This window comes from Nomascus leucogenys, chromosome 14, assembly GCF_006542625.1.
Source record: "Nomascus leucogenys isolate Asia chromosome 14, Asia_NLE_v1, whole genome shotgun sequence".
NCBI classification, from domain to species: domain Eukaryota; kingdom Metazoa; phylum Chordata; class Mammalia; order Primates; family Hylobatidae; genus Nomascus; species Nomascus leucogenys.
The window spans coordinates 70,764,393-70,790,603 of record NC_044394.1 but is presented as its reverse complement, the minus strand read 5'-3'; the positions used below and the strand labels follow the sequence as shown (position 1 = coordinate 70,790,603).

At 42.5% G+C, this 26,211-nt stretch overlaps 1 protein-coding gene across 3 annotated transcripts in view; it reads left to right on the top strand.

Moving 5' to 3' along the window:
* CD8B (CD8b molecule) overlaps positions 1 to 4,765 on the top strand; it is a 47,351-nt gene extending 42,586 nt beyond the window's left edge. For all 3 annotated transcript variants that reach the window (XM_030827557.1, XM_030827559.1, XM_030827561.1), the window contains one exon: positions 4,405 to 4,765. In XM_030827557.1, the coding sequence (XP_030683417.1) occupies positions 4,405 to 4,507 (103 nt within the window). In that variant the 3' untranslated portion in view covers positions 4,508 to 4,765. The remainder of the gene's footprint in view (positions 1 to 4,404) is intronic.
* The last annotated feature ends 21,446 nt before the right edge of the window (positions 4,766 to 26,211 follow it).

Genomic DNA, 26,211 nt, shown 5'->3' with positions numbered 1-26,211 from the left:
AAATGGAATCTTTGCTCATCAGAGAGAATAAACTCCTCATGTGTTCAAGTTTGATCACGGGATTGCAACAATTCAGCCACATCTTCAGACTCCATTTCTAATTCTAGTTCTCTTGCTATTTCTACCATACTTGCAGTAACTTCCTCCACTGAAGCCTTGAACTCCTCCAACTCATCCAGGAGAATTGGAATCACCCGCTTCCAAACTCCTCTTAATGTTGGTATTTTTACCTCCTCCCATGAATCACAAATGTTCTTTGTTGCATCTAGAATGGTGAATCCTTTCCAGAAGGTTTCGCCCAGATCTATCAGAGGAATCATCATCTGTGGCAACTCTAGCCTTACAAAATGTATTTCTTAAATAATAAGAATTGAAAGTCAAAATTAGTCCTTGGTCCATGTAAAATCAATGTTGTTTTACCAGTCATGAAAAACCATATTAATCTCCTTGTACATCTCCATCAGATCCCTTGGGTGACCAGGTACATTTTCAATGAGCAGTAATATTTTGAAAGGAATCTTTTTTCCTGAGCGAGTCTCAACAGTGGGCTTTAAATATTCAGTAAACCATGCTCTAAACAGATGTGCTGTCATCCAGGCTTTGCTATTCCATTTATAGAGTATAAGGAGAACAGATTTAGCATAATTCTTAAGGGCCTTAGGGTTTTTAGGACGGTAAATGAGCATTGGCTTCAACTTAAAGTCACCAGCTGCATTAGCCCCTAACAAGAGAGGGAGGCTGTCCTTTGAAGCCAGGCATTGACTTCTCTCTAGCTATGAAAGACCTAGTAGCATCTTCTTCCAATATAAGGCTGTTTTGTCTACATTGAAAATCTGTTGTTTAGCATAGCCACCTTTGTCAATAATCTCAGAAAGATCTTTTGGATAACTTGCAGTGCTGCAGCACCTATTAGTTTCTATATTAGCACCTGCTTCTTCACGTTGCATTTTGATGTTAAGGAGATGGTATCTTCCCTTAAACCACTTGAATCAACCAACCTCTCCTAGCTTCAAACTTTTCCTCTGCAGCTTCCTCACCACTTCGGCTTTCATAAAATTTAAGAGAGTTGGGACTTTGCTCTGGATTAGGCTTTCGCTTAAGGGAATTTTGCGGCTGTTCCGATTTATCCAGATCACTAAAACTCTCTCCATATCAGCAATAAGGCTATTTCGTTTTCTTATCATTCATGTGCTCACTGGATTAGTACTTTTAATTTCCTTCAAGAACTTTTTCTCTACCTTCTCAGCTTGACTAATTATTTGACACAAGCGACCTAGCTTTCAGCCTGTCTCCACTTTCAACATCCCTTCCTCACTAAATTTAATCAGTTCTAGCTTTTGATTTAAAGTGAGAGATGTGCAATTCTTCCTTTCCCTTGAACGCTTAGAAGCCATTGGAGGGTTATTAATTGGCCTAATTTTAATATTTTTGTGGCTCAGGGCATAGGGAGGCCTAAGGAGAAAGAGAAACAGAATGGCTGGTTGTGGAGCAGCCAGAACACATCCAACATTTATGGATGAAGTTCACTGTCTTACATGGGCATGGTTCATGGTGCCCTAAAACAATTAAAATAGTAACATCAAAAATAACTGATTACAGTCACCAGAACAGATACAATAATAATGAAAAAGTTTGAAGTATTGCAAGAATTATTAAAAGGTGACACAGAGGCACAAAGTCAACACATGCTATTGAAAAATGGCATTGATAGATTTGCTCCATGCAGGGTTGCCATAAACTTTCAATTTGCTAAAAATACAACATCTGTGCAGCGCAATAAAAAATGAAGTGCAATAAAATGAGGTATGCGTATACTTTAAACAGTGCCTGGAACACAGCAGATACTCATCACGTACAGTTATTCTGTTAATTATGAATATATACTTTTTAAATTTATTTTTATTTTTTTATTTATTTTGAGATGGAGTCTGGCTCTGTCACCCAGACTGAAGTGCAATGGTATGGTCTCAGCTCACAGCAACCTCCATCTCCCAGGTACAAGCAATTCTGCTGCCTCAGCCTCCTGAGTAGCTGGGACCACAAGTGCCTGCCACCACGCCCAGCTAATTTTTATATTTTTCATAGAAACGGGGTTTCACCATGTTGGCCAGGCTGGTCTCGAACTCCTGAACTCAGATTATCTACCCGTCTTGGCCTCCCAAAGTGCTGGGATTACAGGCATGAGCCACTGCACCCAGCCAGTGAATATATATTTTTAATATGTAATTACCTCCTCCCATGAATTATGAATTATACCAAATATAAAGAAAACTACTGAAGGTAATATACTAGCTTCAAGTTTATTTAGCAAATTAGCAGATTTGCTAAATAAATCTGTCAGATTTAGCAAATTTAACTTTTGCCAAATTTGCTTCAGTCTTTTATTTTAGGCAATAAAATGTTTGTGTTGAGACCACTTCTTCACCCCCATTCCAACCTCTGTACTGCATACCCTATCTTGAAATTTGTGGGTTCTGCCTTCAGGCTTTTTTTATACTTGTGATTCTCTTATTATGTAAGTATCTATAAACAATGACATAATAATGAATAATATATGGCATGTGCTTTTTTTATAAATAATGTCAGACTGTATATGCACTTTTAAAATTTGCTTATTTCGTTCAACATATTTTTGAGATTTACCTGTGTTGATGCCTGTGGATCTAGTTCATTTATTGTGTCATATTTTATTAATGTATTACAATTTTATTAATTCCCCTTTATTAGATATTAGTTTGTAATTATTATTACAATTTTCCAATTTCCGTTGTTTGTGCTTCTGTGAACACTCTTATACATCAAAGCTTCTCTGAGCAATGAACCTGGAAGTGGAAGTTCTGGGGCCAGAGAATCTTCATTTTTAATAGATATTTTTACTAGATATCCCAAATTATCTCCATGGCAGTTGTAACAATTTACATCCCCATCAGCATTGCATAACAGTTATTTGGCCATATTCTCCCTCATGCTTGATGTTATTGGTCTTGTTCATTTTGCTAATTTGAGTATAAAATGATATCGGTTGTTTTCATTTGCATCTCACTGATTCAAGTAAGGTTTGGCATCTTTTTATTTGGATATTGGCTTGGTCACGTACTTTGCCCATTTTTAATTCTGCTGTCTTTAACTTATTACTTTGTGAGAGTCTGATATGTTATGGATAAAGATCTTCTGTTGCTTTTATGTACTGCAAATATCTTCTACTAATTTGAGACTTGTCCTTTAACTTTGTATTGGTTTTTGCCCTGCATACTTTAAACAAATGTTTGAATGGTAACATCACACTTTTATGGCTTATGCTTTTATATTTTGACCAAGAAATTCTGTTCCTTATCAGGTCTAAGTCAAAAACACATTTTTAAAAAAAGTTTTGAAACTTTGCTTTTCATATTTATTCTATCTGGACTGTGTGTTTGTGAATGGTTTGAGATAGAGTTCAAGTTTTACGCTTTTCCCACATGAGAAGCCAATGTCACAGCACCAATGATCGAATCCTTTACCCACGGGAGTGCCCAGCCATCTCCAACATGTTCACATCTGTATTTTCTAGGCCCCCTACTCTCTTTCATTGTTCTATTCGTGTTTAAATTACTAGAGTTTATAAATCATGATATGTGGAATAATGGGTCCCCCTCTTACCCTTCAGCAAAATTGTTCAGCTATTTTTGGCCCTTTATACTTCCATATGAATTTGATAATCAGCTTGTGAGGAAAATCTAGTTGGCATTTTGAATGCACTGGATCTGTAGATTAACTGGGGAAAACTGACATCTTCCTGAAGTTGAGTCTTCATGTCCATTATAACGTACCCCAGAGGAGAAGTTTCCATCAGAATAAATTCTCTAACATTTGTGACCGTCTTGTCTTCCAACCTGTGATGACAATAGCCACCCTGCCTTACCACTCTCCTAAGAGAAATGTTTAAAGCATGGGGATGTCTCTGAAGTCTCCTGCAGCTATCGACCCATACATCCTTGATTCCAAATGGCAGAAAACTAATTTGCAGATCAGACACTATTGAAATTCACCTTGATTAACCATGGCAATAAAATTGACAGTGATGCCCAAAAGGGAAGGATAAAACCCTCCCCCGCTTTCCCAAATGAGATTAACTTTGGGGAATAACTGAGCAGGTAATTCTCCGTGTGTGGTTTCCTCTTTCTGAGAAGAAATCAGAAGAAACAGAAACAGAGTTTTCTGGCTTTGAGATCCTGAATCAAATGTGGTTGGATCCTGTGGTAACCCTAGGCCTATCAAGTGCTGTATGCCTGGCTCTTTCTGTGTTGAATTTGACACAACATCTGACTCGACTGAGTCACAGAAAAAATCAGTCATTACTTAATAAGTAACCAACACCTTGACTTGGTGCATGTATTGAGACTCTCTTGTTTTTCTTTTTGCAAGACCTCAAGGGGAAGGTATATCAGGAATCCTTGTCCCCCGATGCCTGCAGGATACTACAGCAATACTACAACCTCACAGAAGCTGCTTGGCCCATGGATCCTGAAAATCATAGGCAAGAAGCACAGGTCCCAATGAGTGGATCTTTACCACTTTTACCAGATTCCTCCCTCCCACAGAGGGATCCTCCCACACACCCAGCAGAGACTTCTCTGCCACCACCAACCCCCCAAGTCATAGGGGGCTCAAGTTCTGCCCTGGTGAGCTGTGGCCCCCATCCTTGTGAACCCCAAAGTATCCACCTTGTGGAACCAAATGTATCCATCTTGAATAAATTTGCCCAAAATCCTAAGGGAACCATTGAGCTTGGCAAGTACTGGGGAACATCTTTGCTTCCTGCATCTCTAGCACCAGATCACCATGAGTATGGACCACCCATTTCAGAAGAGCCGCCAAATGCTGAGGTTAGAGACGGTTACTTATGTCAGGCAGATGTTCTTTCCTTGTGAGGGAAAGCATTTTTAAGCTTCTTTGATTTTTAAAAGTTTATTTTTATTTATTTATTTATATATTTTTGAGATGGAGTCTCACTCCGTCGCCCAGGCTGGAGTGCAGGGACTCGATCTCGGCTCACTCCAACCTCTGCCTCCTGGGTTCAAGCGATTCTCCTGCCTCTGCCTGCTGGGACTATAGGCATGTGCCACCACACAGGGCTAATTTTTGTATTTTTAGTAGAGATGGGATTTCACCATGTTTGGCCAGGTTGGTCTCGAACTCTTGACCTCAGGTGATTCAACCACCTCGGCCTCCCAAAGTGCTAGAATTACAGGTGTGAGCCACCCATGCCCGGCCTACTTTTAATTTATTTTTTATTTTTGAGACAAGATCTCACTCTGTCACCCAGGCTGGAGTGCAGTGGTGCAATCACGGCTCACTCTAGCCTTGACCTCCCAGGCTCAGGCGATTCTTCCACCTCAGCCTCCTGGGTAGCTGAGAGTACAGGTGCACACCACCACACCTGGCAAATTGTTGTATTTATTGTAGAGACGGGGTCTCCCTATGTTGCCCACGCTGGTCTTGAGCTCCTGGGCTCAAGCAACCTGCCTGCCTCAGCCTCCCAAAATGTTGGGATTACAGGCATGAGCCACCATGCCCAGCCCTTTCTTTCTTCTTTTTTTTTTTTGAGACAGAGTCTTGCTCTGTTGCCGAGGCTGGAGTGCAGTGGTGTGATCTTGGCTCACTGCAACCTCCACCTTCCTGGGTTCAAGCAGTTCTTCCACCTCAGCCTCCCCAGTAGCTGGGATTACAGGCGCCTGCCATCATGCCTGGCTAAATTTTGTATTTTTGTAGAGACAGGGTTTCACCACGTTGGCCAGTCTGGTCTTAAACAAGTTGTGTGTGTGTGTGTGTGTGTGTGTGTGTTTAAAGCTTACAAATACATGAATATGTTTTGTCAGAAAAAATATAATATTTCTTTGCTTTCCCAACTCTGCCATCAGTTTGTATAAACACACAGTTTGTATAAACCTAGAGATTTTTCTCTGCATTTAGACACACATTTTTCTGTGCATTTAGACATTCACACACACACACACACACACACACACACATGATTTTTACCTAAAAGAATTATAATATATATATTGGTCTGCAACTAGCTTTTTTTACTTAACAATATATGTCAGAATTTGCTATATTCCAGGACACATAGACGTATTGGCTTATGTTTGACTGCCTCCTGGTATTTCTGTAGGTCACTGAACCATAATTTAGATTCCTGTTGTCCCGTTGATGAAGACTGGGTTTTCCCACTTTAAAGGCAGTGCTGCATGAACACCTTCACACCTGCCTTATTATGCTCAGGTATGAGGAAGTATATTTTGCTGCACACAGAGCTAGACGTGATATTGGTTGAGAGCTCAGGCAATCTCTGGGAAAACATTGATAAATAGTCATTACAATGGATGGGAGAGGGGAAAGACGAGACAAAAAACAACTGTAACAAATAGAAAACAGTTACAAACAAAGTAGATACTAATCCAACTATATCAATAACCACTTTCAATGTGAATGGTCTAAATATATCCAAGTAAAAGACAGAGATTGTCAGAGTAGTAAAAAGCAGGGCCTAACCATATGCTGTCTACAAGAAACCCACCTTAAATATAAGACTCAGATGGGTTATAAGGAATAGAGAAAGATACATCTTGTTAACACTATCAAAAGAAAGCTGGAGTCGCTAATTTCAGACAAAGCAGACTTTATAGCAAGGAAAATCATCAGGGATAAAGAAGGACATTACATAATATTAAAGGGGTCAATTCTCCAAGAAGACAAAACAATCCTTAACATGCATGCATGTATCAGCAAAGCATCAAAATACCTGAGACAAAAAATGATAGGTATGCAAGGAAAAATACACAAAGTCACTATTATAGTTGGATATTTCAATACTTCTCTCTCAATAATTGATAAATCTAGCAGGTAGAAAGTCAGTAATGATTTAATTGACCTCAGCAGCACTCTCAACCAGTTTGATCTAATTGACATTTATAGAATACTCTATCCAACAACAAAATACATATTCTTCCAAGTTCACATGGAACATTTACCAAAAGAGATTGCATTCTGTCCCATAAAACACACTTTAACAAAGTGAAATGAACAGAAATCATATAAAGTATGCTCTCAGACCACAATAGAATTAAACTAGAAATTAATAACAAAAAGAGAGCTGAAAAGTCTCCAAATATTTGAAGATTAAACAATGTGCTTCTAAATAACACATGGGTCAAAGAAGACATCTCAAGAGAAATTTTAAAATATTTTGAACTAAATGAAAATGCAACTTCTCAAAATTCATGGGATGCAGCATTGCAGTACTTCGAGGGAAACTTATAGCATTAAATACATATATTTTAAAAAGAGATCTAAAATTGACCATCTAAAATAAGGAAACGAGAAGGAAGAGCAATATAAGCCTAAAGCAAGCAGAAGAATAAAAATAATAAAAATTAGAGAAATCAATGAAACTGAAAACAGGAAACAATAGAGAAAATAAAACAAAAGCTGTTTCTTTGAAAAGATCAATAAAATTGGTAAACCTCTAGTCAATCTAACCAAGAAAAAAAGAGAGAAGACAAAAATTACTCATATCAGAAACAAAAGAGAGATCATCGCTATGGCTCTCATAGACAATAAAAGGATACTGAAGGAATATTACAAATGAATGGAGCCACTTGTGTATGGCAAGCTTGGTTATTCCTTTTCTTTCTTATCCTGAAAGAAGGCAAAGGGTCCTAGCTCTCCATAATACTTTCCCTTCCTCACCACCTCACTCCCTTTCTCTGAGGGAAATTGAGACATGAATCTATCAATCCCAGGATAATCATGTAATCTCACTGGGCATTATTTTTTTCCATATTTTAGCCAAAATATATGCTAAAATCTCACCACTCAAAAAAAAAATGGTTAAAGAAGTTTCCCAAATTGCATAAGCTTTAGGCCCCATAGGAACTCTATCTGCTTTGTTTGCCACACTGAAATTTCTGCTAAGATCCAAGGGGGGAGCAGGGGCAGTCAGGGTGAATTGAGGCATCGGTTTGGTGCGCCGGAGTTTTTCTTTTTCAATAAAGTGTTTTGTGGTTGAAGAAATAGCATTGTAATTCCTACAGTGTAAGAGCTGAAAGACATTAACCTCCTTGAGTTAAAAGTTAGAAAACAGAAGCACAAAAGGACAAGAACAGACAATCCACAAACAAAAAAGATAATTCAAGTGATTACAGATCTACAGAAAAACCGTCAACCACAATAAAAATCAAAGGAGATTGTAAAAATTGTCCCACTTCTTGCTTCTCTCAAAATAACATTGATGCATGTACACACATACACACACACACACACACACACTCCACACATACTAAGTCCTCACTTAACTTCATGTATAGGTTTTTGGAAACTGATTTTAAGTAAAATAACATACAGCAGATCCTCAAAAAGTATTTTTTCATTCAAAGTTGTTTTGTTACAATGTTGATTGAAAAAATGGTTTTATTATATGTTGTTTGGCTTAAAGTTGCAGTTTCCAAGAACCTATGGATGACAGTGAAGACTTACTATATGCGTGTGTGTGTGTGTGTGTGTGTGTGTGTGTAATTTTTTTTAATTCCTGGGGCTGACCATGGGTTAGTGAAAGAAGAACTCTGATGCAGCCAACAGTATACATCTGTCAAATCTTTAAAAGGCCAACTTGCCTTTAACAGCCATTTCCTTCTAAAAATTCAAACCAAGAAAATAATTCAAATGCACAAAAAGATATATAAGCCAAAATGTTTCTTTGTTTATTACTTTAACAGCCATGTGGTTTTTATATTCCATAACATCACTTTAAAATATATAATGCACAAACTGTTAGAAATATAAAGAGGAGGCCGGGCGCGGTGGCTCACGCCTGTAATCCCAGCACTTTCTCGGAGGCCGAGGCGGGCGGATCACGAGGTCAGCAGATCGAGACCATCCTGGCTAACACCGTGAAACCCCGTTTCTACTAAAAAATACAAAAAATTATCTGGGCGTGGTGGTGGGCACCTGTAGCCCCAGCTACTCGGGAGGCTGAGGCAGGAGAACGGCATGAACCCGGGAGGTGGAGCCTGCAGTGAGCCAAGATCTTGCCACTGCACACCAGCCTGGGCGACAGAGCGAGACTCCGTCTCAAAAAAAAAAAAAAAAAAAGAAAGAAAGAAAGAAATATAAAGAGGAAATAGTAAATCCACAAACACATTTGAAAAACTTACAGCTCTTTCAGAAATTAGATCAAGTAGATAAAAATTTTAAAAAGACATAGCAGATATGGATAATACATTTTACAAAGCTTGATCTAATATAAAGAATTTTGTGCCCAATCATTTATACAAAACTGTGCCTAAACTTATTTACGATATCAACCATCAGTCAAAAACTTCAATTTCGAAAAGCGTAAATACAGCCACATTCTCAGACCATAGAGCAATAAAATTATGAACCAATGAAGGGGGAAAAAATATATCCACTTAAAAATTTGTTATCACCTTTTAAGAACTCTTATGATAACTAAGAAACAAAAATTGAAATTATACACTATTTAGAAATTACTGTATCATAATTTAAAAAGTACACACGACCTTAATGTCTAATTAATTGGGCAAAGTGTGAGTGGAATATTATGCAGATATCAGATAAGATTCATGAAGAACGTGTTATAAAAGAAATTGGCCGAAATAAAATTTTTATGGAACTTTACGATTAAAAAATTTTTAAAGCAGGCTGGAGACCTGAGTAGGAAATATGATGACAGTGATGGAAAAAAATTAAAAATACATAAGCATAAGATAAAAAGGAAGCAAATACAAAACAATATACCAAAATGTTAGGAGTGATTATAATTCCATATTGGCACTATAAGCCATTATTTTTGTTTTGTTTTCTATTCTCCAAAATATTTTTAACCTAAAAAAGACAGCAAAAGTGAGGCAGAGAGGAATTTAGGGACTTGCTAAAGTCACAAATTCAATGCACGGCCCAGGCCACCCCCAGCTTCCATTGCTGTGTCTAATCAGCCCGGGACTTCAGTAAACAACAACAACAAGAACAAACGAGGATTCACATCACCAGGAGAGAAACGGGCTCGGCCAAAGGACTTGGTGGTGGCTGACAGCAGGACACGCTTCGACTAAGGGGCTCTGGTTCCAAGCACCCCCAGAGCCAGCGCAGGAGAGGACCTTCCAGGTAAACTAAAACCAAGAGCGGAATGAAATCGGTGAATAAGCCAAAAGAACCTCAGAGGGACCTTGGCTCCCGCACCCCCGCCCCGCACCTTAGTGCTGCGAGCCTTTCCCCGTCCCTAGCACGCAAGGCTGTCAGATCCTTACGCCGACCCTTCTCTGCACCGCGACCTCAGTGTCCTGCGCGGGACATCAGAGGCCTGACGCTCCATCTGCCCCAGGGCACGCCCCGAGCGCCCAAGCCCATCTCCTTCCTGCCGGGTGCTCACCTCTTCCTCCCTGCGGGCCCAGGGCCTTCTTGAGGGGCTGCGGATGCGAATGAGCCAGTGAAGGGCCGCCCGCGGCCCCTCGGCACCTCTGCCCAGCCGTCCCGACCAGGGGACCAGCTCAGCCCCGGTCGGGGCCCCGACACCCAGCACCGCTCAGGATCTCCATTCCAGTCCCTTCGCACTTTCTGACAGGGAAGGAGAGTTGGGAGAACGAGACTCTCAAGTCTGGGAACTTCTACCCAGCATTAAGGCTTTGACATTCTGGCCATTTCTTTCTTTCTTTTTTTTTTTTTTTTTTCTTGAGACGGAGTCTCACTGTCGCCCAGGCTGGAATGCAGTGGCGCGATCTCGGCTCACTGCAAGCTCCTCCTCCCGGGTTCACGCCATTCTCCTGCCTCAGCCTCCCGAGTAGCTGGGACTGCAGGCGCCCGCCACCTCGCCCGGCTAATTTTTTGTATTTTTAGTAGAGAGGGGGTTTCACCGTGTTAGGCAGGATGGTCTCCATCTCCTGACCTCGTGATCCGCCCGTCTCGGCCTCCCAAAGTGCTGTGGGATTACAGGCGTGAGCCACCGCGCCCGGCCCCATTTCTTTCTTTTTAAAAAATTATTATTTTTTTTATTTTGAGATGGGAGTCTCGCTCTGTCGCCCAGCTTGGAGTGCAGTGACTCCATCTCCGCTCGCTGCAACCTCCGCCTCCAGGGTTCAAACGATTCTTCTGCCTCAGCCTCCCGAATAGCTGGGACTACAGGCTTGCGCCATCACGCCCGGCTAATTTTTTTTTTTTTTTTTTTTAAGTAAAGACGGGATTTCGCCATGTTGGCCAGGCTGGTATCGAACTCCTGACCTCAGATGATCCGACCGCCTCGGCCTCCCAAAATGCTGGGATTACAGGAGTGAGCCACTGCGCACCGCGCCCGGCCCATTCTGGCCATTTCTATAGATGGATGCATTGCACAGGAGGCTCAGCACTAATTGGTAGATGCTGCGAGATGCTGGGAGGTTAAGGGGCCTATCCGCAATATCTCTGGCCAGTGTCTTGGTCTAGAAATGCCGTAATTAGCCGCTCTTTTGATACCTTGCAAAATGCGAATTCCGCCGCACCTCCACCCCACCCGAGTGGTAATCTCCTAATGGTAACCTAAGTGAGCCTGTGATAAGATAGGTAGCTCCTGGTGGTGGGGGTGAGAAATTGGGGAGCTGGAGCCCCAGCCAGGGGCGAGGCTGTAGGGGCTGGGGCGAAGATGGAGGCTGCTGGGCTCCCAGATGGAGGACGGTAACGTGCACCCGCTTCGTTTTTGCTCGAGGTCAGTCAGGTGCAGACTGAATTCGAAGTCGCTCCCTCCTCCGCTCAACCGCGACCAGGCCAAAACTAAAGCAGCACCGCCCCCTGCTGGGCCGACAGGGCATCAGATTTTGCTGGACGCGGGTGACGGGCGAGATAGAAAGTGTCCCTGCTGCTAGCCTCCAGTTACCTGCAGTGCTCACCCTCCCTGGGCCTCAGTTTTTCTTCCTCTGTAAAATAAATGCGCTGGGCCGGATCTTTTCTGAGTTCTCTTCTCCCTACGAATTCTAGATCCCTCCTCTGTCCTCCCTGCGTCAGGGACCTTCGGGCGACCCTTCCCTGTACCCCCACCCCATCCTGTCTGGACCCCGTTTCTGCCTCCGTACGGCGCGCTGAGCTCTGCCCCCTGCCCAGGCCCTGACCTCCTCAGGAGCCGCGGCTTCCTGGGGTAACAGTGGGAAACGTGTCGGCCGTCTCCGCTCAGGGACTTGCTGTGCACAGAAAGGTGAATTCGTGGGAAAGGTGGCGGAGGGATCCAGGCTCTGGTGGACGCTTTACAGCTCCACCAACGCTGGCCCCGAGATTTGCGCAGAATGAGCGGCTGAGGATGGAAGGGCCGCAAGATCCACCGCCTTACTTAGCTGGGACCCGGCCTTACCTCCTCTACAGCCGACCCTGTCTCCACCGGTGCGGTTGGTGCTAGGTTCCCATACACACTGCTGCCGTTTCTGGTCTGATATCGCGGCCCTGCCCCTGCCTGCCTTCAGCCTGGCTAGCCCCCCGCACTTCCCCCAGCTCCCTGCCCCTGCGCCCACCACACTCGTCCTCCGTCTCCTTTAGGCTGATTCAGGCGCACACCGGCTCTCGTCCTCCTGGTGGCCCTCCCCAGCCCTCCTCCGCGCCTGCTCCGGGTGGCGCTCCGCCGGGCTCCTCGTGCGCCTGTCCGCGACCGCACCCACCGCATCCTGGCACCCCCATCGTGGCATCACGTGTTCCCTCATCTGTCCTCCTGGCTGGCGTGCCCCTCTGCGGTGGGACCTGCAGAACAGGAATTGGTGCGGGGTCAGCAGCCGGCGATGAAGCCGGACGAAGCCTGCAAACCCCACCCATACGCCAGCTTCACATAGCTCCTCTCCATTGCACAGCAGCGTGGGGAAGCACCGTTCTCTACCCTCCAAGTAAGAAGCTGACTATGGGGCACAGGGGAGATCCTATAGCATGGCTCTACTTTTGGGCACGGGCAGAAACATTCCCAAATGAATTTTTTTGTTGTTGTTTGTTTTGTTTTGTTTAAGAGACAGGGTCTTGCTCTGTCGCCCAGGCTGGAGAGCAGTGGTGCAATCACGGCTCACTACAGCCTCGACTTCCGGGCTCAAGCGATCCCCCACCTCAGCCTCCCAAGTAGCTTGGACCATGGACCCTCGCCAGCACGCTGGCTTTTTTTTTTTTTTTTTTTTTTTTTTTTTTTTTTTGAGAGAACCTGATTTCCTTCCAACCAATTGTGCTCTCCTGATTCCAACAACCAAATGAAGCTTCAGCGCTTCGTTTTGTTCAGAGGCCTCCTGAGTCCTGTCCTACTCACAGTAAAGGCTCTGGTAAAAACAAAAACAAAAACAAAAACATCATGGGGCAAAATAAACTGCATCTTAAAAAGGCTCATTTCTCTCTCTCTCTCTCTCTCTCCAATTTGTTATCTTGAAACGGTTTACCCAAAATAGAAACTTGAAAAAAATAGTGGAAAATTTTCTTTCTGCACAAGATGGTTAATTCTTTTGGGTGCTGGCCTGGGATCCATGATATAACCTACACTCGACCATAAAGCTTTTCACTCCCATGTTTTGCAAACTGACGACCTTGCTGGGGGCAAGCTCCCCGTGTGACTTTACGAGGGAATTTGAGTGGTGCAAGCCGAAGGATGGGGCCTCACTATGTTGCCCAGGCCGGTCTCCAACTCCTGGGCTCAAGTGATGCTCCCCTCACGGCCTCCCAAAGTGCTGGGATTACATGTGTGAGCCAACGTGCCCCGCCCAAAGGGCAGTTGACCTCAGCGTCTGAGATGTGGAGGGAGCAGCTCGTTCCTCTTTTTCCTGCTCTACTGGGACGGTACAAACCATACTAAGAAATCCTCTCCAGTCTGTCCCCACAAAAAGAGAAAGAGGAGTTGCTGCAGGCCAAGGACAAGGAGGAAGGGAGGAGAGAGCCCTTGACTTCTCCCACTTCTTGACTTTCCTTGCCGTGGTCTTTCTTTCCTCTCTCCAGGTCCACACCTCTGCTTCTATAGTCCTAGAAATGGGTCACCCCCTACGGGAGTGAGAGCCTTCACCCAGCCCTCATGCTCTGAGGGTAAGTGGGTGGAAACAGTCGCCTTCCCTCTCGCAATGTTTCCATCACTGCATACTCCAGCTTGCACCACTCAGATCCCCTCGGAAAGTCACACGGGGGGCTTGCCACCAACAAGGTCGTCACTGTTTGCATAACGTGGGAGTGAACAGCTTTATGGTCGAGTTGAGGTTATTTCATGGATCCCAGGCCAGCACTCAAAAGAATTAACCATCTTATGCAAAAAGAAAAATTTCCACTGGCTTTGCAAGGTTTCTATTTTGGGCAAACTGTTTTAAGATAACAAATTGTCACATACACATAAGAGAGAGAGAGAGAAAGAAAGAAAAAGAAATGAGCCTTTTTTTGGATGCAGTGTATTTTTCCCCATGATTTATTTATTTATTTAGTTAGTTAGTTAGTTATTTTGCCAGAGCCTTTACTGTGAGTAGGACAGGACTCAGGAGGGCTCTGAACAAAAAGAAGAGTTGAAGCTTAATTTGGTTGTTGGAATTAGGAGAGCACAATTGGTTGGAAGGAAATCAGGTTCTGTAAGCATCGACAAAATTCGTATTTTAAGTGATGTGAGTTATGGAAGGCAGAGAGTTCTTGGTATATGGAAGTTACTGAAACAGAGCAGTGGACCAACAGGCAGTCTGCAGAAGAGGAAAGCTGAATAGCCGGCAAAGATGGGGCCAGATGCTCGGTCTCAACCTTAATAAGAGAAGTCAGGTTTAAACAACAAGATACCATCACACCTTATCAGATTGGCAGAATTAAAAAGACTGACAAAACCAGAAATAACAAAGCTCGTGGGTAAATGAAAACTCCTCCACAGCTGGTGTGAGTGTGGGCTGGAACCATGACTTTGGAGAAAAGCGTATCAAAAGCTATGGGGCACATCTTTCGAATCAGTCATTTCTCACAAGGTTGCCATACTCCTCAAGTCATTCCTTTTCCAGGAAAACACCCTAGAGAAAATCTTGTACTTGGACTCTAGGGAATGTATACAAGGATGTCCATTGTAGTTTAGCTTATAACAGCAAAACCCAGCCGAAAAGTACATCAACAAAGGAATGAATAAATAAAAGTAGCAGTTGTCATTAAACCTTTTTCTTGTTCTTGTATCACCCCAAAGTATGGAAGACTAGGGACTCCTTCACTCATTAAAAAAAAAAAATTTAGGTCAGGTGTGGCTCATGCCTGTAATCCCAACACTTAGGAAGGCTTAGGCAGGTGGATCACTTGAAGTCAGGAGTTCGAGACCAGTCTGGCCAACATGGCAAAACTCTGTCTCTACTACAAATACAAAAATTAGCCAGGCATGGTGGCGCGTGCCTGTAATTCCAGCTACTCAGGAAGCTGAAGTAGGAAAATCGCTTAAGCCCAGGAGGTGGAGCTTGCAGTGAGCCAAGATCGCACCACTGCACTCCAGCCTGGGTGACAGAGTGAGACTCTGTCTCAAAAAAAAAAAAAAAAAAAAAAAGATTTAGCAAGGAACAGTGAATGGCTCACACCTGTAATCTCAGCACTTTGGGAGGCTGAGGCAGGAGGACTGCTTGAGCCCAGGAGTTGGAGGCAGCAGTGAGCTGTTGTCACACCAATGCACTCAACCTGATTGACAGAGCCAGACTCTGTCTCTAAAAAAAAAAATACTAATTTATTGTGGCAAAATACACATAACAAAATACACATTTTAACATTTTAAGTGTACAGTTCAGTGGTATTAAGTTCATGCACATTGTTGTGCAACCTTCACCACCATCCTTCTCTGTAACTCTTTTCATCTAGAAAAACTAAACCCTATAACCGTTAAACATAACTCCCAGTCCTCCCTCTCCCCAGCCTGTCCCAACCACCATTCTACTTTCTGTCTCTATTATTTTGACTACTTTAAATACCTCAAATACATAGAATCATACAGTATTTTTTTTTGTGACTGGCTTAATTCACTTAGCATAATATCCTCAAGATTCATCCATATTGTGGCATGTGTCAGAACTTCCTTTTTAAGGCTGAATAATATTCCACTCTGTGTATATACCACATTTTGTTTGTTTAAATAAATTTTATTGTGTATATGTAAGGTATATACAACATAATGGTATAAGACACACATATTTAGTAGAATGGATACTATAGTGAAACAAATTGATTTATCCATCATCGCACTTAGTTACCCATTTATTTCCTCCTGTAGCAAAAGCAACTATGCTCATCTAGCAAAAATCCTGGAATAATACACTATTATTAACTATAGTCTTCATGTTGTACTTTATTTGACTTGTTCATCCTGTATGTTTGCTACTTCGTATCCTTAGGCCTACATCTCCCCATTTCCTCTCTCCTACTCTAATCTTGATAACCACTGTTTTATTCTCTCTATATTTGAACTTTTTAAAAGATTCTACAGGCCAAGCACAATAGCTCACACCTGTAATCCCAGCACTTTGGGAGGCCAAGGCAGGTGGATCATCTGAGGTCAGGAGTTTGAGACCAGCCTGGCCAACATGGCAAAACCCCATCTCTACTAAAAATACAATTAGCCAGGTGTGGTGGTAGGTGCCTGTAGTCTCAGCTACTCAGGAGGCTGAGGCAGGAGAATTACTTGAACCCAGGAGGCAGAGGTTGCGGTGAGCCAAAATTGCACCACTGCACTGCAGCCTGGGCAACAGTGAGACTCCGTCTAAGAAAATAAATAAATAAAAGATTCCACATACAAGTAAGATCATGCAATATTTTTTGTCTGCGTCTGGCTTATTTCATTTAGCATAATGTCCTCCAGGCCCATCTAGATTATGGCAAATGGTATCTCCTCCTTTTTTAAGGCTGAATTCCCTTGTATATATCCATACCACAATTTCTTTAACCATTCGTCCATCGATGGTTGTCTAGGCTGTCTCCCTATCTTGGTTATTATGAATAATGCTCCAATAAACACACAAGTACAGATACCTTGGTGAGGTGGTGATTTCATTTCCTTTGGGTATGAGCCCAGAAGAGAGATTCCTGAGTCCACATTTTGTTTATCTATTCATCTAGTAGTAAACACTTGGGTTGCTACCACGTTTTAGCTATTGTGAAAAATGCTGTTATAAAATGAATGTACTTCTTTACTCACTTTTAACTTGACATCAAACATTTTTCATCACTATAAAGGATATAATTTCCAAAGTAAATGTTGATTTTTAAAATAAAACCTTATTCTTTTTAATTATTTCTAATAGCACATAAATAATATATCAATTTTATTTCAAGCATCACTCATTTTTAAAATGTAAGAAAAAGTTCTGAACTTTTGGAAATTTTTCATCACTCCTTTTTCTCCTTAAACTTATGAATTCTAGGCCAGGCGTGATGGTTCACACCTGTAATCCTAGCATTTTGGGAACGCAAGGCAGGCAGATCACTTGAGGCCAAGAGTTCAAGACCAACTTGGCCAATAGGGTGAAACCCCATCTCTACTAAAAATACAAAAATTAGTCGGGTGTGGTGGTGCACACCTGTAATCCCAGCTACTCGGGTGGCTGAGACACGAGAATCACTTGAACCAAGGAGGCAGAGGTTGCAGTGAGTGGAGATTGTGCCACTGCAGTCCAGCCTGGGTGGCAGAGTGAGACTCTGTCTCAAAAAAATAAAGAGTAAAAACAAATGGACTTACGAATTCTATTCTACTTCCTCCATAAAAGTTTAATATAATAGGTGCATATGCTTAAGGACCTTATATTGATCAATATTTCATACTTCTCTGCCAAAAAAGCATATTTATGAGATGAATTTTTAATTTCCTGCAACCATAAGTTTCTAAATATTAAAAGTCTTAGATTATGTCATCATTGCGACTATTAATAGTGCACAATTGTCCTTTATAGCATAAATAAACTGCAAGTCTTCAAAATTAATGAACATTAAAAGTAACCTTTGGCCGGGCATGGTGGCTCACACCTGTAATCCCAGCACTTTGGGAGGCCGAGGCAGGCAGATCACTAGAGTTCAGGAGTTCGAGGCCAGCCTGGCTAACATGGCAAAATCCCGTCTCCACTAAAAATACAAAAATTAGCCGGGCATGATGGCGGGTGCCTGTAATCCCAGCTACTAGGGAGGCTGAAGCAGGAGACTCACTTGAATCCAGGAGGCAGAGGTTGCAGTGGACCAAGATCACACCACTGCACTCCAGCCTGAGCAACAGAAGAAGATTCTGTCTCTAAAAATAAATAAGTAAATATAAATGTTAGGGGAAACTGGGTGAAGCGTGTGGAATTCTCTGTACCCTTTCTTGTATGTGCATGTCAATCTACAATTATCTCAAAAAAAGCTTTTTAAAAAATAATTTTGGGGGAAAATTCAGCTCTTAATGAAAATGGACCCCCCACAAATGAATTTTGGGGTCCAATTAATTAATGCACCCATAAAATAATAGGATTTATTGATTGCTAGAATGAGACGAGTTCAGCATTAATTTTATTTTGTTTTTGTTTGTCATACAATGTAAGTACTGAGAAATTGTGTCTCCATAAATAAATAGTTGGCTTTGTTATAGCAGAATCACTAAATCTTTTAACTTTTTCCTTTTTTTTTTTTTTTTTTCAAAAAGACAAAAGCATGAACCAGGTGCAGTGGCTCATGTCTGTAATCCCAGCATTTTGGAGGCAAAGGTGGATGGATGGATTCCTTGAGTCCGGGAGTTCAAGACCAGCCTGGGCAACATGGTGAACCCCCATCTCTACAAAAAATTAGCCAGGTGTGGTGGTGTGCACCCGTAGTCCCAGCTGCTTGGGAGGCTGAGGTGGGAGGATTGCTTGAACCCAGGAGGTTGAGGCTGCAGTGACTCCACTGCACTCCAGCCTGGGCAAAAGTGCAAGACCCTCTCTCTGAGGAAGAGAGAGAGAGAGAAAGGGAGAAAGAGAGAAAGAGAGAGGGAAGGAGGGAAGGAAGGAAGGAAGGAGGGAAGGAAGGAAGGGAGACAATGTTATCTATCATCAAAAATCAATTTTAATGATCTATTAGTTGCTATATTGGTTTGCCAGGGCTGTTTTAACAAAGTACCACAAACTAGGTGGCTTCAACAAAAGAAATTTATAGCCTCACAGCTCTAGAAGCTAGAAGTTCAGGATCAAGGTGTCAGCTGGGTGTGTTCCTTCTGAGGGCTAGAGAAGGCATTTGTTCCATGCCTCTTACCTAGCTTCTAGTCAGTTGCAGGCAATCTTTGGCATTCCTTGGCTTGTAGAAACATCATTCCATCTCTGCCTTGTTTTCAGATGATGTTCTCCGTATGTGTGTCCTGATTGCCCCTTTCCATAAGGACACCAGTTATATTGGATTAGGACCCATCCTAATGGCCTCATTTGAACTTGATTACCCCTGTAAGGACCTTGTCTCCAAATAAGGTCACATTCTGAGATGCTAGAGTATAAAACTTCAACAAATGTACTTGGGGGGACACAATTCAACCCATGATAGTTGCCAAATCTAGAAGGCCTTCTTCCAATTTTGTTGAAAGCAAAGACTTGGGAACCACTGACCTGCACATGGATTTGTTACCATCTTTAGATTTATTCACTTTCTCAGGTTTTGGAAGCCGTAAACTAGGTTTTACAGAAGCCTACCAAGTAGCCATCAATGACACCATTCTTCCTCCACCTAAAAACATTGCTGAAATTAACTTGGAAAGTGTTGGGATATTAGAAATACTTTAATTTAATTTCAAGGCAAATTCCAGCACAATTATATTGTAATATAATGCTTTCATCTTTTTTTTTTTTTTTTTCCTGAGACAGAGTCTTGCTCTGCCACCCAGGCTGTAGTGCAGTGGTGTGATCTCGGCTCACTGAAACCTCCGCCTCCCGGGTTCAAGCAATTCTCCTGCCTCAGCCTCCTGAGTAGCTGGGATTACAGGCATGTGCCACCATGCCCGGCTAAATTTTCTTTGTATTTCTAGTAGAGATGGGGTTTCACCATGTTGGCCAGGCTGGTCTTAAACTCCTGACCTTGTGATCCGCCCACTTTGGCCTCCCAGAATGCTGGGATTACAGGCATGAGCCACTATACCTGGCCAAATGCTTTGATCTTATCATAGATTTTAAACTTGTTAAAATTGTTTTCTTTTTTTTTTTTTTTTTTTTTCCTTTTCTAAGCTGTTTCTTAAGCGCTAAACTTGATTTTCATCAAAACCTTGGAGCTAAAGATTTGGCTTATTGGATTCAAGAAAATTAAAATACTGCCATTAACCTCATTGGCAAAGCTGGTCTTCAATGTCAAACCAATTAACAAATCATACTTACTTTCTGTTCAAAAAAAAAAAGAAGTCTGGCTCCTTTTGTAACCATAATGAACATGTTAATATGCATCCTCATAATGACTGTCTCACATCTGAACTCTAGCTCTACGATAGAGAGCTGAGTAGAGGGATGAGGCCCCAAAGTCTGCTGTGAGGCACTCTGCCTCCCGCATCCCCTACCAGATGACTCTTTTTTTTTTTTGAGACGGAGTCTCGCTCTGTCGCCCAGGCTGGAGTGCAGTGGCGCAATCTTGACTCACTGCAAGCTCTGCCTCCCAGGTTCACGCCATTCTCCTGCCTCAGCCTCCTGAGTACGTGGGACTACAGGCGCCCACCACCACGCCTGGCTAATTTTTTGTAATTTTGGTAGAGACAGGGTTTCACCGTGTTAGCCAGATGGTCTCGATCTCCTGACTTTGTGATCCACCCGCCTCGGCCTCCCAAAGTGCTGGGATTACAAGCGTGAGCCACCATGCCCGGTCCCCAGATGACTCTACCTGGATACTGGGGACTCTGCTCAGGAGAAATGCATTCTTTGGCAATTTCTAATGGATGGAAATTACATGAAAAATGTTTGGATTTGTCTTTTTATTGGTGGCCCAGAGGATTATGCATCCACCTCTGGGGCATAGTAAGGAACAGGAGGGTGGGAAGTTTGCCTTTCAGTTTTAAAGTGGGAAATAAAACAATCATGAAAGAATAGGCCAGAATGGAGAACCAGCTCAAAGCCTAAACACAGAGACTTGTTCTTGGGCAGATCCATTTTATGAAAAGAGAACCAATGGGAGTTGAGAATCTGGAAAACAATTTCCTTAAAATTATGTGTATCCCCAAGGACAGCCTCCATATACCTCCAGAGAGATGAACACCCTGGTTCAAGAACCACTGAACATGAAACTGTGGCACATTCACAGGATAATACGCCACAAGGCATTTAAAATAAATCTATATGTATCAACATAGCTCAAAGACACACAATATGATGACATTTCTGTATTTTGAAACTCTCAGAAAATAAAATTATATAGCATTTATAGATATATATACACATATACATGTATACATATCTAGTAAAAATTTCAAAACACAGAAGGGGAAGTTGAAAGTAAATGGATAGAAAAAGATACATTATGCAAGCTGGGCACAGTGGTTCATGCCTGTAATCCCAGCACTTTGGAAGGCTGAGGTGGGCAGATTGCCTGAGGTCAGGAGTTCAAAACCAGCCTGGCCAACATAGTGAAACCCCATCTCTACTAAAAATATAAAAATTAGCTGGGCATGGTGCCGCACACCTGTAGTCCTAGCTACTCAGGAGGCTGAGGCAGGAGAATTGCTTGAACCCTGAAGCCAAAGGTTGCAGTGAGATGAGATCGTACCACTGCACTCCAGCCTGGGCAACAGAGCTAGACTCTGTCTCAAAAAAAAAGAAAAAGGAAAAGATACATTATGCAAACGGGAAGCATAAGAAAGCTGTGTTTCTGGCCAGGCACGGTGGCTCACGCCTGTAATTCCAGCACTTTGGGAGGCTGAGGTGGGTGGATCACCTGAGGTTGGGAGTTCAAGACCAGCCTGACCAACATGGAGAAATCCTGTCTCTACTAAAAATACAAAATTAGCCAGACTTGGTGGTGCATGCCTGTAATCCCAGCTACTCGGGAGGCTGAGGCAGGAGAATAGCTTGAACCTGGGAGGAGGAGGTTGCGGTGAGCCAAGATCATGCCATTGCACTCCAACCTGAGCAACAAGAGGGAAACTCCATCTCAAAAAAAAAAAAAAGAAAGCTGTGTTCCTTATGAATAAAAGGTAGACTTCAAAACAAAGTATTACCAGAGGCAGAGGTAAAGATGAACATTTCATAATGATAAAAGAGTAAATTCATCCAGAAGACACAATTCTAAATGTGTATGCACCTAATAACAAAGCTTCAAAATATAGGAGACAAAATATGAACTAAATTAAAAGGAGAAATAGACAAATCCACACTCATTGGACATTCGGCATCCTTCTCTCTCAGCTCCATAGGAAAGGTTAACAAATTAAAAATTTAAAAACCTACCATCTTTCTGTCAAAATTAATGAACAAAACTCCAAATTTAGCTTTTGGTGAGAAGTCAGGTGGGGTGGTACTTGGGAGGGTACAATTTTATCTATAATGTTCATACAAAGGAAATGCGACAAAATGCTAACAACTTATAAAGAGTGGGCATTTTATATTATTTGGCATATTGTTCTATGTTAAAATGTTTTCAAAACTTTTTTTTTAAGTGAAGAGCAGAAATATTTAAATGAGTGAATAATGAATGAAGTTCGGAAGTCAACATCAGTTCATCTGACATTACCCTCCACAGTTCCCCATGCTGCCCCTACCCTCGCTTGTTGGCCTTTCTCCTATGAGTTCTCCTCATCTTATCATCCACCAATGGCAAACATGTGGGACATCCTCATGTGGGTCAGGGACAGACATGAGCTTACAATCTCTACCTGCCACAGGCTTTGATGTCCTCTCTGTGCCTCTCTTATAGCCCAAACCTCCCCTGTGAAGTTTTTCCACCTTCTCAAGCCCCATTCTGAATTTCCTGCACTACCTGGATTCCTTGCCAATGTTTTATTTCCTGCTCTTCAATGTGAGCCTTCCCTGAAGGTTCCATATCCTCTTCTGTATGTTCTTTCCACACCACCTTCCTTTGCAATGACACCCACTCTCACAATTTATCACCTCCTTCCCAAGGCTACATCCCCAGCCCTGGCCCCTCTCCTGAACTCAAATCCTGGCTCTCCAGTTGCATTCAGAATGCTTCTGTTTCAGTGTTATTGAGATTAAAGATCCACAACAATTTTGTTACCAAAACACCAGGGGATCCATCAAGGTCCTTCTGCTCACCTCGCAGAAAGCCAATCACTGAGACAACAAGTATTGCCAAGGAAGAAGAGTTTTGTCAGGTGCTGCGGCCAAGGAGATGGGAGATCAGTCTCAAATCCATCCCTCTGACCTGACTAAAATTAAGGGGTTTATATAGCAGGGAAGACATGTAACCATGTGTGGGAAAACAGGAAGTCGGGAGGAGTAAGGAAAAGGAGTTGGGCAACAGGAAACAGGAGGTTGGTTAGGCCATCATACCAGGTGAAGAGTCTGACGTCTTACTGTTCACAGTAAGTGATCTGGTGAGTTTCAGCTTGTTGCTACTATCTGGGAGGCCTGATAGTTGGTTTCTCTAGAAAGGAACTCAGATAAGACAAATGGAACTTTCTCAGGTTTTAAGACTGCAAGGATCAATTTATATGTTTATTCAAAGAAACCACAAACATCAACTCTATGGGACCATTGGATCAGTTTTACAGTAAGCATGTGTCAGCACCAAGGGAGGGGATGACAGAGAGTCAATGCAGGGTGTAACCAAAATGTGTATATTTTTCCCCATTACGGTTCAGCTCCTTACTCTCTCTGTCCAATCCAAACTGCAACAAGCATTCTCTCAAGTATATTTCAAACATCCTGGCTTCCTGAGATGCCCTCTTCTCTTTACTCTTGATGTTTATAATTCACTTTGATATGTGCAAAGATGTATATGTTTTTATTCTTGGCACTAAGTATTTTTGATCTGAGAATGTTTGTCTTTAATTGTGAAAAATTTTCAGCCATGCTTTCTTCCCATATTTCTTCTCCACATTCCCTTTGTTCTCCCCTTTCTGAAATCCTGTTAAAGACTTCACCATGCTAATATACATCTGAACAGGTTTTTCAAACTGCTTCTGTCTTCATCTCCCTGTGTTGCATTCTCTGTGAGTTTCTCAATGCTAGCTTCCAATTCATTAATTATCCCTTCAACTATGTCCAACCTAGAGTATATCCTAGTTTAATATGTAGAGTGTTCATTTCTAGTATGCTCAGTATTTATCATCTTCAACTGTTCTTCTTTAATTTCTGCATTTTCTACATTTGTTGTTCTCTTTGTTTTAAACTTTTTTCAAATTGTTCAATAATTTGCATCTTTTTGGAAGTGAATTCACATTCCACTTGTTGAGTCTTTTTTATGTATACTTTGAATTTTGAGTGTGTGTGCAGGGTTATCTTGAATAGAAATTTTTGAAAATCTCTTCCTCTCTTTACTCTCTCTTTTCCTGAGTGTTTTAAAGTAGTGTCTGACTTTCCAGGGCCCACAGTCAGAACTAGGCCTTACATGGGTGGCTGTGGGCTCTCTTTCAATCAAGAGAAACCCAGATCCAAATCCCTGTTTCAAGCAGAGAGCCTGGCTCCAGCCTTCCTCCATAGGCAAAGCACTGTGAAACTCTGTTAGCTGAAGGAGTCAAACTCTTGGTACCTCCACACTAAGAACAGACCCTCAAGACCCAGACCCAAGAATGGTTTGCTAAGAACAGATCCCAGCAAGCCAGCCCCTGATTCCAGCCATTGCCCTGCAATTACATCCTTGAAGATGTTTATCTTGCTTTTGAGTACATCTGCCTTCTCCCCTTCCTCCTCTTCCTTTTGTTTTTAACTATACCATTACTATGTGTTAAAGCATTGTATCAGCTGATCTTGATCAGACATATAAAATGCCTTATTCTAAACAACCTCTCTCCTAATTCTTCCTTTATCTTCAAACCCAACTATGTGTGAAGCCTTTCCTGACCACTCTTACTTGGAATGAACTATCTCAGCCTCCTCTGGTCTGCTGTACCCTACTTCTACCTTCCTTTAGCTTTTACTGAGCAAGAATTTCTTGAGTGTGTGCCACTCAAGTGTGTGCCAAGCCCGCTGTTTGGCACCCTGGTGTAAACATGAGAGGGACAAGGCTTCTTCCTCAAGGGACCAAGGGTTTGGTTGTCAAGCTGGACAGGCAAACAAACCATTGTGCTCCAGTCTGCAGATACCCAAGGTCCGGGTGACACAGAGAAGAGAAGGATGTGGTCTGTACTGTCTGGGAGTGGGAGGGGGAAGGAGCTGAACCCCACAGGAAGGAGATGCTTGAGGTGGGTCTTAAGGGAGAGGAGGTCGGTAAGCAGAGAGCAGAGGTGAGAACATTCTTGGCTGAGGGAATAGCATGTTTAATGGCTCTGAAGTGGAAAGGACTAGGGCCCCCTTGAGAAATGAGAGATGCTGAGCCTAGGAGGAGTGAAGAAGGTGACGGGCGAGAGGACAGAGACTATGAAACCAAGTGTGCAGGGCCTCACAGGCAACATTAGGGATCGCTGACATTCTACTAGGAACACCAGGAAGCCCTTTCAGGTTGAAGCAGGGAGTTGGCATGATGAGATTTTCACTAGAAGGGACCAGAGTAGAAATGGGGTTGGCAAGTTAACAGGCCATTGCAAAAGTCCAGGAAAGAAGGACGGCAGCTAGATGAACTTGGGGAACTCGGGGTGGAGGAAAAGAAAGATGACAGAAATGAGGCCAAATTGATTGGTATTTCTAATTAAGATAAAACAAAGCCCTTGATAACTCTACAGTTTCTAGCCCTGGACAAGCTAACTCCTTCCAAGAACAGTGACATCTCCACAGACCTGAATTGGTGATGGGGACAAAGCAGGCAATTTCCCAGCCATGATTCCAAGTTGTCCCTGCAGTTCATGTCTTAGAAGCAGTGGCACAGAACCCTGATGAATTTCCTACCACTGCTCTGCCCGGTTTTGCATTTTGAATATGTCTTTAGTCTACATTAAAATTTTCCTTTTCCATGGACCAGTTTAAATCAGTATAGAAACTGCTTACTATCTTTATCTACTTCTGGATATTTTTTAAAATAAGGGGCTTCCTTAAAGGAGTGCAGTCATTCACATTTCTTCATGCCATCCCAAGTGAGTGCTACAGCGTGGGGTTTCGGAGCTTACCTGGCAGTGATGGACAGGCCCAACCCAGCCCTCTGCACACCTGGTCTACAGAAAGTTTCTCCAGATCTTGTGCA